General features: G+C 33.3%; 1 protein-coding gene across 1 annotated transcript in view; it reads left to right on the top strand.

The window, feature by feature from the left end:
* Window positions 1–13460, top strand: part of LOC122401944 (histamine H2 receptor-like) — a 211717-nt gene extending 198257 nt beyond the window's left edge. Inside the window, exons 4-5 of the mRNA XM_043404410.1 lie at window positions 3554–3770; window positions 11758–13460. Of these exons, the coding sequence (XP_043260345.1) occupies window positions 3554–3770; window positions 11758–12424 (884 nt within the window). The 3' untranslated portion in view covers window positions 12425–13460. The remainder of the gene's footprint in view (window positions 1–3553; window positions 3771–11757) is intronic.
* Window positions 13461–13772: the final 312 nt, after the last annotated feature.

Below are 13772 nucleotides of genomic sequence, written 5' to 3'. Positions count from 1 at the left end.
ACATAATTCTCTATTCGGTGGTTATTACAGAAAAAACCATGTTGCGAAGTTTGCGCAACGCTGTGTGTCTCTAATGGTTTCGTATCTTCGTCAACTATAATCAAATCTCAATATCCGCGAGATAAATCGAATTATTGCGGTAGGATTACCGCGCGTATAATACTGAAATCAATCCCGTTTGAATCAAATCCTCTACACGGATCGTCTTCTTGTTATGAACTGTTCGTTGATTACATGTTTGGACGTAGAATTACTCACTGAACAAGTATTAGTGATGCTCGAATACCTTGCAAATGATATTAGTAGAGGTCTATTAGAGGATAGCTGATTCAATAAAATACTGTGAAATTAATAAAGACATTTTAAGGAAAATTATTTCAAGTTATAGTCGTCCCGCCTGAAAATCGGAAACCAGTTTAAACAGAATTGCAATTTCGTAGGACACATTGGACAATAAGTTTCCAGCTTTCCACGTTTATCCTCCCTTATGATTCGCACACTTATATGTATGTATATGTATACATTGGATTTGCTCCTGCAAATAAGACCACGAAAGATTTATACACTTGCCAGTGTAAAATCACCAGTGCAAATAGTTAATTTTTAGAGTCACCGCCATTAATCCTTAACACTCCGATTTTTAATTGTGAATATCGACCGGCAACTCCAACTTATTTTTATCATATTTCGACTTGCAAGTTTTTAAGTGTCAAATTCTAAATGCTACAATGACGTGTAAATAATAATATTAAAGTCATTCGAAACAATCTTTATTCATCCCAGAAGTAATTCATATAATTTTGATTACAATAGTTATATTAATTATAATTGAGTAATGTGTGGAATTTTTTAAAACGTTAATTGGGATGCAAACCGGGTTTGCGATGGTCTTACAACAGAAAACTGTTTGTTTTTTTACCGCATTACTTCCTTTTGGTGAACAAACGAGACACTTATTTTATATTTGTAAACAATTACCGATAACGACCCAAACATATGAGCCGTTCATTTTGAAAGTAGCGTAAGTCCATCTTCCAAAAAAATCGAGTTAGCTACCTTAATAGTTACATTTTTTTCATGATCTTTTCATTCTGAAGGAACTTGTTACTAATATGTGTACCGTATTTAAAATCATTAAGATTTTGTAACACGAAAATTTGCTAGTTAATGAAGTGACGAAAAAGTTTTACAAAAGAGTTTTATAAGAGAAGAAAAAAGATTTACACTACATGGACCGTATAGATACTAATCTTATTTTCACGACTTGCGTAAAAAACCACAAATTTTAAGTCATCGACAAGCAGGTTGATACCATGCATCTCTGAAATTAAGAATATAAGTGGAAAAATTAAAAGTTCCAATTACATTACGTTGGTAGATGAACAGCGGGGAAAAACATGCTGGCAAAATTGCAGGTACAAAATTTATTTTTCAACAAGATAATGCGAATGCACATACGACAAAAATTGTGAAAAGTACTTTACACAGGAAAATATTCGAGTTTTAGAATGGCCAGCCAGATTACCAGATTTGAACATTAATAAAAATTGTTGAGTACAATTATCAAGTTCAAGAATTAAATAATTGTATCGAGAAAAACTGGACGTCTTTAAGTAAAAAATTGATTAAAAAATGATTTAAATCTCTGTAGAACCGTTAGGAGTTATACAAACAAAAGGTGGAGCAACAAGATATTAGAATAACATATTTATACAGATAATAAGAGATATGTGTTATCATTTTCATTATTTTTTAATATTGTAAAATAAAATTATATATTGTATTAAATAATTATAAATAAAATTACTTCAAAAGTTAATAAATCTTATACTTATGCAGTGTACTAATTTTTCGTCGCGGAATGTACATCATAATACGATCTACCATACAAGTCATGAAATATCATAAACTGAATTTAATTTCATCGAGTTGATAGTGCGAGTTCATTAACGCGAGTGTAATTTTTCGTACGGTGTAAGGATCGAATTCAATTATAATGACACCTCGTGTTATCGGCACACAAGCTATTAATACAGTTAGTATTGGATCGCAGGAGTTAATGAGAAATTAGCTCAGGAATGCTAGTTAGTTTGCCAATAAGCGTAACTTCCAATTTGTACGCGATGGCACAGTTTATTGCGTGGCGTTCCACCCTTTCTCGTTTCACGTGACAATCGCGATATTGATTTATGAGAGTTAATATTTTGCGCAGTAATTTTAATTTTGACACCCTAGTTAGCAGAGTAATGTAAAAATTTTAAAATAAACCCGTTAAAATTTTGCAAAGCTATTTTAAATATGCGCAATATTATCGTAAATGATAATACCAGATGGTTCTCGATATATGTTTGTAATATTTATATATGATTTAATACGTACTATCTGATATGATTATTGTTTTGTATCGTTAATTTTTGTTCCTGATTAGAATCACAAAATTATTGACACACGCAGAAAATGATAGTAACATGAAGGATAAAAGAAATAATAACAGACTCTTTTATGCTTTATGTTTCAAAAACATAACATTTAGATTATGAACTCACAATACTATGAAAAAACGAATAATATCGTCAATTATAGTTATAAAAAAAATGAAAGGAAACGATTCCATGTATGAACTGTCGTCACACCTAATATATTCTACGAAAAACAATTTAATCAGCCTATTTCTATATTCCTATCTTTTCTTCGCTGTTGTTAAATAAGAAATTAAAATCTAATAAAAATAGTATTTGTCTCTACATTCAACTATGGTGAGAGAAGGAAAATACATTGATTTAGACATAAGAAATTTAGTAATTCATTACTAGAAAAGTGAGAAATCATATAGAGAATTTGGAAATATCGTAATCAAAAGTTTTTCAACCGAAATATTATTAAAAGGTTTGAAGATGATGGTAAGGTTGAAGGTGCAACTGAATGTGAAGGTGCAATAGTGAAGTACGTAAATGGTCGTGTTATGGTGTAGGGTTGTACCAGTTACTATGGAGTAGGATATTTAGAATTTATAATACAAACAATGGATAAAATGGGATGCTTAGATATACTAAACAATAATTTGAAGCATAGTGCCCATAAAAAAATTATTATTTTTGACTCTCATAAAAAATTATTTATGAGAGTCATTGAATCTAAATCCTATTGAGATAGTATGGAACAGACTAGATAAAAAAATACGAAAAAATGTAATGATTAATAATTAAAACGACTATCCAAAGTGGCAAAATAAAAAGGATATTCGACAAAATATTAACATTTTATAAATTATTATTTTTGCAATGCGTGCCAATAATTTTGTGATGTCAATTGATGCACCGAATCGTTTCGTTTCATTCTCCTTTAACTATAATTAAACATTATATTTTTCAAATAAAAAGCATAAAAAAATCTTTTATTATTCCTTTAACGCTTCATATTGCGTGTGTCAATAATTTTGTGACTCGCTGTTTGTAGATATTTTATCACGAATAGGCAGCGGAAGAACTGTTCTACATATTTATTTCTAGTAATTTTGCTTCGATTAACTCGATATCGAATTTTCATGTTCTAGGGAATGCATTTCTCGTGAACGTTGCATTGGCGGACCTATTAGTAACGGGCCTCGTGATACCAGTATCGGTGATTGTGATTCTGGCAGGGCATGAAGAGTCATTGAACACATGCCGATTTGAATGGACTCTTGAAGCCCTCTGCTTCCTGGTCACGGTGCTGACGTTGGCTACGATAGCTGCCGAAAACTATACTCGTCTGTGTCTACCACCAGAAAGGTAACGATAGTTATTAACGACTTAGAACATAACTAGTTAAGCCAGTGCATAGGAAATGTCATTTCATTTAATTAAACTTCAAAGAAATACATGTATCCCTTTAAAATGTTATATACAGGGTGTTCGGCCAACCCTGGGGAAAATTTTAATGGGAGATTCTAGAGTCCAAAATAAGACGGAAATCAAGAATATCAATTTCTTGGCTGAGGTTTCATTAAAAAGTTATTAAAAAATTAAATTAAAATATTTTAAATCATTCTGCAAAAATTATTTTTGGCTGTGGAGCTCGATTACAATCGTTTTTGGTGAATGGATATACCCCCAAAATCTTACACACTTTCGAGAAAAAAATTGGAGTAGGTACTGATATTTTTAGACGAAATTAAAAAATTTCAAATCATACTAAAAAAATTATATTTAGTTACAGGGGTCAATTACAAGCATTTTTTGTGAACAGGCATACCCTGAAATCCTACGCATTTTCGAGAAAAAAATTCGAGTAGGAGTTGAAAATTTTCGGGGAAGAAAAAAATTTCAAATCGTTCTGAAAAAAAACTTTTTGGTTGCGGGGATCAATTACAATCACTTTTGGTCATTAGACATATCCTCGAAATCCGATCCACTTTCGAGAAAAAAATTCGAGAAGGTATGAAATTTCTCGACAAAATTAAAAAATTTCAAATCGTTCTGTAAAAATTATTTTCGGTTGCAGGGGTCACTTACAATCATTTTTGGTGAACAGACCTACCCCCGAAATCCTAACCACTTTCGAGAAAAAAATTCAAAACGAGCGGAACTTTAAATGTTAATAATTTTTTAACGAAGCCTATATCAACAAATTAGTATTCTTCATTTTCGTCTTATTTTGGCCTCTAGAAACTTCCATTAAAATTTTTCCCAGGGGTGGCCGAACACTCTGTACTTCATCAAAATATTTTAGGCTTTTCATAACGTTGAACTTATTCGATAAAATTAAAATGAAAACTGATCCAAGTGCCTAACTCCATATTGTTTATATCATTATGACGTTCCTCTTTACTATGGTATATACAAATTTGTAATTAGATATAATTTTGTTTGCGACGTCAGGCCACACAATTTAAAAAAAAACATTTTGCATGCACTTATAAGTTTTATATTTGTCACTGATGTTTTAAATTGAATTCCATATGGTGTAACATATACATTTTTAACGATAGTAACAAAAGTATTAATATGTGAGATGCCATTTAAATAATAATAATAATAATTCTTAGATGATCTAGTTGATATAAGTATTTTTACTAAACAGTTTACTACTGTATATTATTAAAAAATAGTAATACACAGCAGAGCTTCTTACACTCTGGGTTGCGTTAAAATTCTTCGGAGTGGCAAACAATTTTGAAAAACATACAATATGTTTCTCATTACCTTGAAATTTCAGAATATTTTATCAGTATGTAAAAAATATATGTATATGTTTTCCCATCAAGAATAATATACAATATTAATTTTTTAAATTGTTGTTGCGTTGTACACGATGATTGAATTCTAAAGCTGGGGTCGTTAACAATTTTGTTTTATAAAAAGGGGGCGTGAATAAAAGTTTAAGTTTAAGTAGTGCTGATATACAGAACAAAAATCATAAGCTCATTTTAAGATTGCAACATTTACATTAGATTTAGAGAGTCAAGAAGAACGTGAGAAGTTAATTTAGAAAAACGATGTAGGGATATTTGATCGATCCAGTGTTTGAGGGCAATGGGTATTCGAAAGCTAAAGCGTCGCATCGTAGACTTCAAATTCGTGTGTTATGTGAGTTATACAATGAGAAAATTTGATGGATTCATTAATTATTGTTTTTTAATTGAAAGGGATTTAACGAAACTTTCACATGTACGAATATGAAACAACCTTTATTAAAATAATATCTGGTTGAATAATTTTTTGGTTACATGCGCATTAAAAAAAGAAAGGAGTTGAAGGTAACAGTATGGACGAACGAGTAACATTTTTATAATATAAATCAGAGAGTTACAAATTTTTGCTTCTCTTCCGCTTCATTTAATTTGAAAGTTTACGTAACATTACGTAATATTCCTGTTGCGTAAATCGTAGAATGCGCGCTCCCGCGGAAATCCAACAAAGACTATCAAAAAGTAATGGCTATTTTAATCAAAAATAGAATGGTCGCTAATTGGGTGAACTTCTACCGCGATTTCGACTAATTTTTAAAAATAAGCTGGAACACCCTCTAACGTAATCACATTATGATCCGATTACTCGTTAATCGGATTAGCATGTGATCCAATCACAATCAGCTTAGAACATAACAAACGTTATTTTGATCTAAACCTATTAAACAGTTATAACGATTGGAACTCTGGAAATGATATTCCAACAGTTAGAAGTAAGTTGTTTTCCCGTTACGTGTGTAAAATATGAAAAATACGCGCATTTACTGACATTTCGCATACAACATACCTAATGCGAATTTAATTAATCGTATATTTTTCTGTAACCAATTTTAGTGACTTTCAACGTAAAGAATGAAAATTAATACGTTCAAATTCGAAAACAATACGTTGCATGTAAACGCTTCTTTTCTTTCGCACATATTATTGCTATTTAACTAGAAATCACTCTTACACCGTCTGCTTTACCTTTTTTTTTCGTTGACGTCGTATTTCAATTAAGCTGGGAGAAATCGAAACTCGGTAAGTTCTATATAGGTATATACAAGTTGTTAACGAGGGGCTCGTATAGGGGAAATAAATGTAATTAAATCTTACAATAGAACCTCGACAACCTGAAATCACTTTGAGAATTGCACAAGTTTTGGTTTCAGAAAAAATTCATCCACGCCAATACTGTGTTGTTCGATCAAATTCATTAGAATTTTTGTTTCAACTTGTCGATCAAAGAATTTTAACTTGGATCGTATCTTTTCCCGTGACGAAAATTGTGTATAATACTATTGCATTACGAATTAAATATATGACATTAAAAATGAACTTTTAAAAGAGTTTAATTGCTTTCAGTATTGAAATTTAAATAATAATATTGATACTGCGCCTACTGCTTAATCAGTTAACTGTGGCGATCTCATTGGTATAGTCGTCAAACACAGAGTATGTGTAATATGAAATTAGGTTGTAATAAAATGACTTTTATTTTCTTTATTTCATTACTCACATTTATTTATTTACTTACATTAACGTAAATATTTTGCATATGAACGAAAAAAAAACATGAAAAATCAATTTCTTACTTTAACTTGCTGTTAGAGAATGGTGTTGAGCAAAGCATGGTACAATGCATAATGAATATATGAATCCGTAATTGCTTCTGTGATGACTAATAAAAGACAACGATACATTTACGAAAACTAATTCGTAGTATACGCGGTTTTTTTTTTATATTAATTATTTATAATTTTTATTTCGCCTTGACCTCTAAACATTTTAAACATATTAAAATTTACGAATATAATTTAGTTTTCGCCAAAATTACAATTTAAATATCGAATTGTAACAAAATTTTACGCATGACGGATATAGTCGTCATGACACAACATTCTGCCACATCTCCATGACGGATATAGTCGTCAAACACACTTAACTGCTTAAATACCCCGTGCACGAAATTAGACCGTATGATCTTGTATTCGTTTCCAGAACGTAATTTTTGGTAAGGTACAACAAAATTATATTTGAATAAGAACATATTCCATAGAATGTAAATAAATGACAAATACTTGCACTATTAATGGGTCTTATAATAGATATTGCTATTTAAATTTAAAACACGAAGTGTGCAACAAATGCAATGGAATAAAAAATATATGAACGTTATATTAATTAATGTTGTTTGATTAAGAAGAAACTGGGGGAAAAAGATATCTTCGAAAAGAATTTCGAGATGCCATCGTCGAAACTATTGATGAAAAGTTATTCAAAGTGGTTTCAGTTACGCGTTCTATCTGTATATTTTTTAGAGTCACATAAATTACAATTGAGATCGTAGGAAAATACATCGGATATTTACGTTTATAGAAAATCAGGGAATGTTTGAAAAAAAAAAATATTGTTCCAATGTTAAGCAGAAGTATAACGCTGATTGTTCGTGGGTCGTTCCACATTTTGCTTCGTCAAATATTCACAGAAGCGGTCGTGAATTTAAGCACTATTGTTGCCAAAGGCAATACGGTCACAGAGTAGTAAAGGGCTTTTCAAAGCGTACGTATAGCTATGCCATAGCTACTGATCTACACAGGATCTTTCTGCATGCAGACGCAACGTTTAGCGGTTAAAAATAGATGCACGAGAATTTTAGAAGTTTTAAAAATTAATAGAAATGTAGTGTTTCCTTTTAAAAGGTACATATATCCCAATAAGGGGGTCAAATGTGCCCTTCAACCAAATTTGACATACGATGGATCCATCGATAGACCATAAAAAAAACATTCTGTGCCAAGTTTCAACCCTCTATCTTATACAAAGTATAAGTTGCTTTTTCAAGCGAAAAACGTCGAAAAAATCGGTTTTTGATTTTTGCTACTACGGCGCAACCTACCAAAAAATCTGAAAAAATTCAGGGACATAACCAACAATAATACACATTTACAGCAATTATATAAATCTAGTGTCTCGAAAGCTTCAATACGAAATCCTTATTTTTCTGTGTTTTTGTGCGTTTTTAATTTTTCACACCTAGGATTTGGAATCGAAAATTCGGAAAAAATTCTCAAACACGTATCTCAATAACCACAATACACCAGATTTTTTTCATAATTTTCGTTCTCGATTAAATACGGAAAATAGGCACAAATTCGATAATCCGAATTTTCCCTATAACTACCCTTCCGAACAAGATAGAGGGTTGAAACTTGGCACAGATTGTTTTTTTTTTATGCTCTATCGATGGATCCATCGTATGTCTTTGGTTCAAGGACACATTTGACCCCCTTATTCGGCTATACCCTTTATACATTGAAGAGGTTTTAGAACATAAACGTTCATATTTAGTTAGTGTACTCTAGGAAACAATAAATATTCAACTTGTTCGCTGCTTCCATATCGTAGGAAAAAGAACTTCCGTTTTCAGTGAATGTATATTTTTCAAGTAGAGTTTAGCTGCCTAAAGACAGTATTAATGTACTAGTATTTTAAAGGACAGTAATATTCTAATACATACATACTTTTAGGAATATGGGAGCACTGCTTGCGAGTCACGACAGATAAGGAAGGCATGTAGCTTCCGTTTTTGGCTGCGTTGCGAATTTATTCAGTTCTGTAAGGATCAATTTCAGAATGATTTATAATATCCATTTTAAGGTTCACAAATTGTATCTCGCGTTATCGTTCTGGAAGAACAATGTTCGGAAATTAGCTGCTATTGCGGCATACTCAGTAATTTGATTTTCGCCAACTTGTCGTCGTTTATATGCGAGATTAATATAGTAATATCTCATTTTCTATGAGATATCTAGTTCGAATGTAGGAAATGAGTTAAGAAAATTATGGTATTCCAATTGTAGTTTCATTCTTGGGCAAACTTCTTTTTGTACGGCCCGATAAAAGTTATCGATGTTATATCGAAGATTATAAATTAATTGTAAATTATACAGGGTGTTCGGCCAACCCTGGGAAAATTTTAATGGGAGATTCTAGAGGCCAAAATAAGACGAAAATCAAGAATATCAATTTGTTGATGGAGGCTTTGTTAAAAAATTATTAACGTTTAAAGTTCCGCCCGTACTAAATTTTTATCTCGAAAATGCGCAGGATTTCAGGGATATGTATATTGACCAAAAATGATTGTAATTGACCCCATCAATCGAAAATAATTTTTCCAGAACGATTTCAAATTTTTTTTTTCGCCGAAAAATTTCAGCACCTATTCGAATTTTTTTCTCGAAAGTGGGTAGGATTTCGGGGGTAAATGTATTCACCAAAAATGATTGTAATTGACCCCCGCAACCAAAAACAATTTTTACAGAATGATTTTAATTTTTTAATAACTTTTTAACGAAGCCTCAATCAACAAATTGATATTCTTGATTTCCGTCTTATTTTGACCTGCAGAATCTCCCATTAAAATTTTTTCCAGGTGTGGCCGAACACCCTGTATAAAATAAAAGAGTATGATTTATGCGAACAGAAGGGAAGAAACTTTGAGAAAAGTTTATGTTGTCAACAAAAATTCTGTTTACTTTATAAATGTGCAAAATTTCACCAAAAATCGATACGTCGCTAAATAGAGTTTCTCATGTTGAGTGAAAACCACTGTCACGCGCACGCAGTTGTACGCAGGTTGCCTATCCACAGGCGCAACTTTAACCGTTAATAACTTATTAACAAAGCCTCAGTCTAGAATTTGATATTCTCGATTTTCGTTTTATTTTGGCCTCTAGAATCTCCCATTAAAATTTTTCCGAGTGTTGCTCGAACACCCTGTATATAAATAACACTTATTTGCAATAATTAAAAAAACACAAACGAAGAAATATCAAACGGATACTGCGTTCGTACATGGATAATAAATCACAACCGAATTAAATGTTAAAACGCACCCCAAAATTTTGTTTTGCTGGAAATTAAATTGAATCTATGAGATACATATTTAACGAAACCGCTGATTGCAAAATGGTAATGAAGTTCTCGATTCTTTAAAAAATGTTTCCAATCAATGGTATTTATTTTTAAAAAATTATTCTAAAAAATAATCAGTTATATAAATAATCGTTATCAGTTTATGAGAGTGGCTTTCTAACCATATAGTAAGGTAACAAAGGATTAAATTTGTCGTTACTTTTAATAGTTTTCTCGAAGGATATTCGTAACTCTATACGAGCTACACCTTCCACAAACACGAAAGAATAGGATAGGGCACTTTCGCGCGACATTTATTAACTGTTACGTCACATCCTACTATCCCCGATAGGTTATTGAACCGATAAATAACCTCATTGACTATTGACTTACGCAGACGCAGACGGTTGGAAAGCTAGTTCGAGCAATACTACGTTATGCATCTCTTTTGACACTTTGACTTTGACGCGGACTCGCTTTGCAGTTCCCTGCCGATGTCTCGTTTGAGTTTCTCATTTCACATTCTGAGGGACGTTCCAGCAATTTAACTCCTTGGAATCCATAATCGGCGATATAGAATTTCGGAGCCCATATTCGTAGCAACCCACGACTAAACTCAAAGCTTTCGCGTAAGATAATGGCACTGCCATTAGACGACCTGTTAATATTTAAAATTCCATGAATATTACGGTTTATGGTCTATCTTCAACGATGTAACTCTAAACGATGGATACCTCCTAGTCTCCTACCGCTTATTTATATTCATTGTTTGCTTTTTCACTTCGGAGATTAAAAAAAAACGAATTTTGTCAAATTTTCTAACAATATGAAGTGTCGAAAATATGTTCGCGAAATTGCATTTGGAGAATTGGTGAAATTTAAAGTTGAGACAAGTACCGTTTGTTTAACGTATGTATAACCCACATCTGTTTGAATCGATTCATCTCTGATTACTAACCAATGCTATTATTTTCAACTACAATTTATAGAATTACGTTAAACAATTACTTTGTCTTTGAATCTTGAACAGTACTTACCAAAGATGTGCTTTACCCTTATCTTCATTACCGTCGTCGCTATTATTATGTCACATTTTTTATTCTACACAATACAGGGTGATAGTGATTCTTACAAAACTGTGAGGCTATAGATACGTCATTAAGTAGAGTTTTTCATGCTGAGTGAGAACCACTATCACGCGCACGCATCTGTTCGCAGATTGCCGTTCCAGAGGCACAACTTTAAACGTTAATAACTTTTTAACGAAGCCTCGATCAACAAATTGCTATTCTTGATTTTCGTCTTATTTTGGCCTCTAGAATCCCCCATTATAATTTTCCCCGGGGGTGCCCGAACACCCTGTATAAGTACAAGTGCGTTATCGTTTGTTTCATGACCCATTATATTTACAGATATGCCGTACTGACGCCGAGCCGGGTAACAACGACGATCATCTGTCTCTGGCTGATATCCGTTATGGCAGTGGTCCTGCAATCATCCTTAGACGTAGGACCAGATTTCTGCCGTCGACGATTCAGCGGAGTAGCCATGGAGCAAGTAATCGGAGCCATTCTTCTAGTAGGTTTGCCAACTTTAATGACCACCTTTCTGTACATCAAGCTGGTGATTCGAGTCCGACAAGCTACAAGAGGCTCGTACAAGCCACCGGTCGCCTTTTCTTGGGACTACGAGCTGACCAAAGCAAACATGTACAGCTGCGTGATGTTCATGATCTTCTGGCTTCCATTCGGTAGCGCCGTATGCGTAAACTCGTTTCGCCCGATAAGCGCCCGCGTTCTCTACAATTTGGCCTGGTTCGCCCTATCCAAGTCTTGCTTCAACAATTTTCTCTACTGCGTGGCAGACCGTCACTTTCGCAGCGCTTACGTGAAGCTTTTCCATTATTGTTGCTGCAAGACCACGGTGAGTTTCTCGAGAAGAACACGCGGTGACGGCGGGCGAAATACCAGCGACGTACGTCTGAGGGTTCACATTATCCATTCCTATACAAGTCCAGCTTCTTGCCGGTCCACCAGGGAGTTAGGCAGACCCAACGGACGTGACGTTTACGAGCTCTAAACTAAACACCGCGCTCGACGATCGGGATACTTGTGAAAGGTTACATCCTCATCGACGCAAACGATCGCCGTCCAGTAGGAACTTGTTCGTCTTTCGTTTTTTCTTTCTTGACAGGCTGCCTCTTCCGACATGCTTCCGCGATCTTTTCTCGATATTATTGCGTTAATATAGTCAATTTTCAGTATCCTGAGTACGTTGCTATTTTTTGTATTCGAACGTCGTTTCGATGAGATAAGAATTCTTAATGCTGGTTTCCGTAAAAACCAACATTTCTGGACGCTGAAAGATCATTCGAACAGTCTTTGACGACACTTTCTCTTAATCAAGAATTTATTCAACACTAAATCTACCGACACTTCATGTATACCCATTGCTACCATGATCGGTCAAATGACCAGTCTTTCTTTTTCTCCTTTACGAGAAGTTTTACAAAAAATAGTGTTTGGAATTTATTCCTAAGATATCTTTCTCTTTTATGCCACCAACTTTTTCTCAAATTTTACTCTCAATGTGTATGCATAGTATTTATAACTTCCTGCAGAAAATTTACAAATTACGTATAAATTTTTTAATTCTCATCAGGTAGAAGATAAAATGTCCTTGAAAACGAATTTTCCTTCAAGTCTATACCGTAGTTAGTTCCAGAGAACAACTATTATTTACGAAGAAATGCTGGCTAATAATTATGCAAACATCCTGTACACAAATTTAAATTCGTTCACGATTAAATAATCAATTTATAATCCACTTTCATCGCACGCCAGTCGTCTAATCGATAGAATTCACTGAAATTTCTTTAGGTACATAACGTCAAAGTAAATATCAAAATAAACGTAGAAGATGTTATAAATTCTAATAGTTGATATATTCATTGGATAGAAAATGAGATGCCCTTTAAAACGAGTGTGCATTCAAGTCGATAGCGTAATTAGTTCCGGAGATAAAAGGCTTCAAAGCGTTTGTTTACTTTTCATTGTTTACGTCGCGAGGTCAATGAACTTTCACTGCAGCCTTCGCAAGGTTGTTGACCGTACGTACTTGTAGTAAATAGTAAATTTTACGTCACACGGTCACGTTACACGAGAGAGAAAGAGAGCGAGAGAGAGAGAGAGAGAGAGAGAGAGAGAGAGAGAGAGAGAAACAGAAATAGTTGAATTAAAAAAATTACAATCTCATTTAAATTACGATATCTCCAAAATGGAAAGTAGGATCGACATAATCCAAAAACCATTTTAAACAGGAAGCTTTACCGCTTCTAACAGTGACTCAATTATGGGAAAAATCACTAGTTCTTTCGGAACTGCACGCGTCTAAAGTTCTAGTACTTTTAATACGCGTCAATAAACTT

This window comes from Colletes gigas, unplaced genomic scaffold, assembly GCF_013123115.1.
Source record: "Colletes gigas isolate AHSC1104 unplaced genomic scaffold, ASM1312311v1 Colletes_gigas_Sc00030, whole genome shotgun sequence".
NCBI lineage: Eukaryota > Metazoa > Arthropoda > Insecta > Hymenoptera > Colletidae > Colletes > Colletes gigas.
This window is presented reverse-complemented; position numbering and strand designations above follow the sequence as displayed.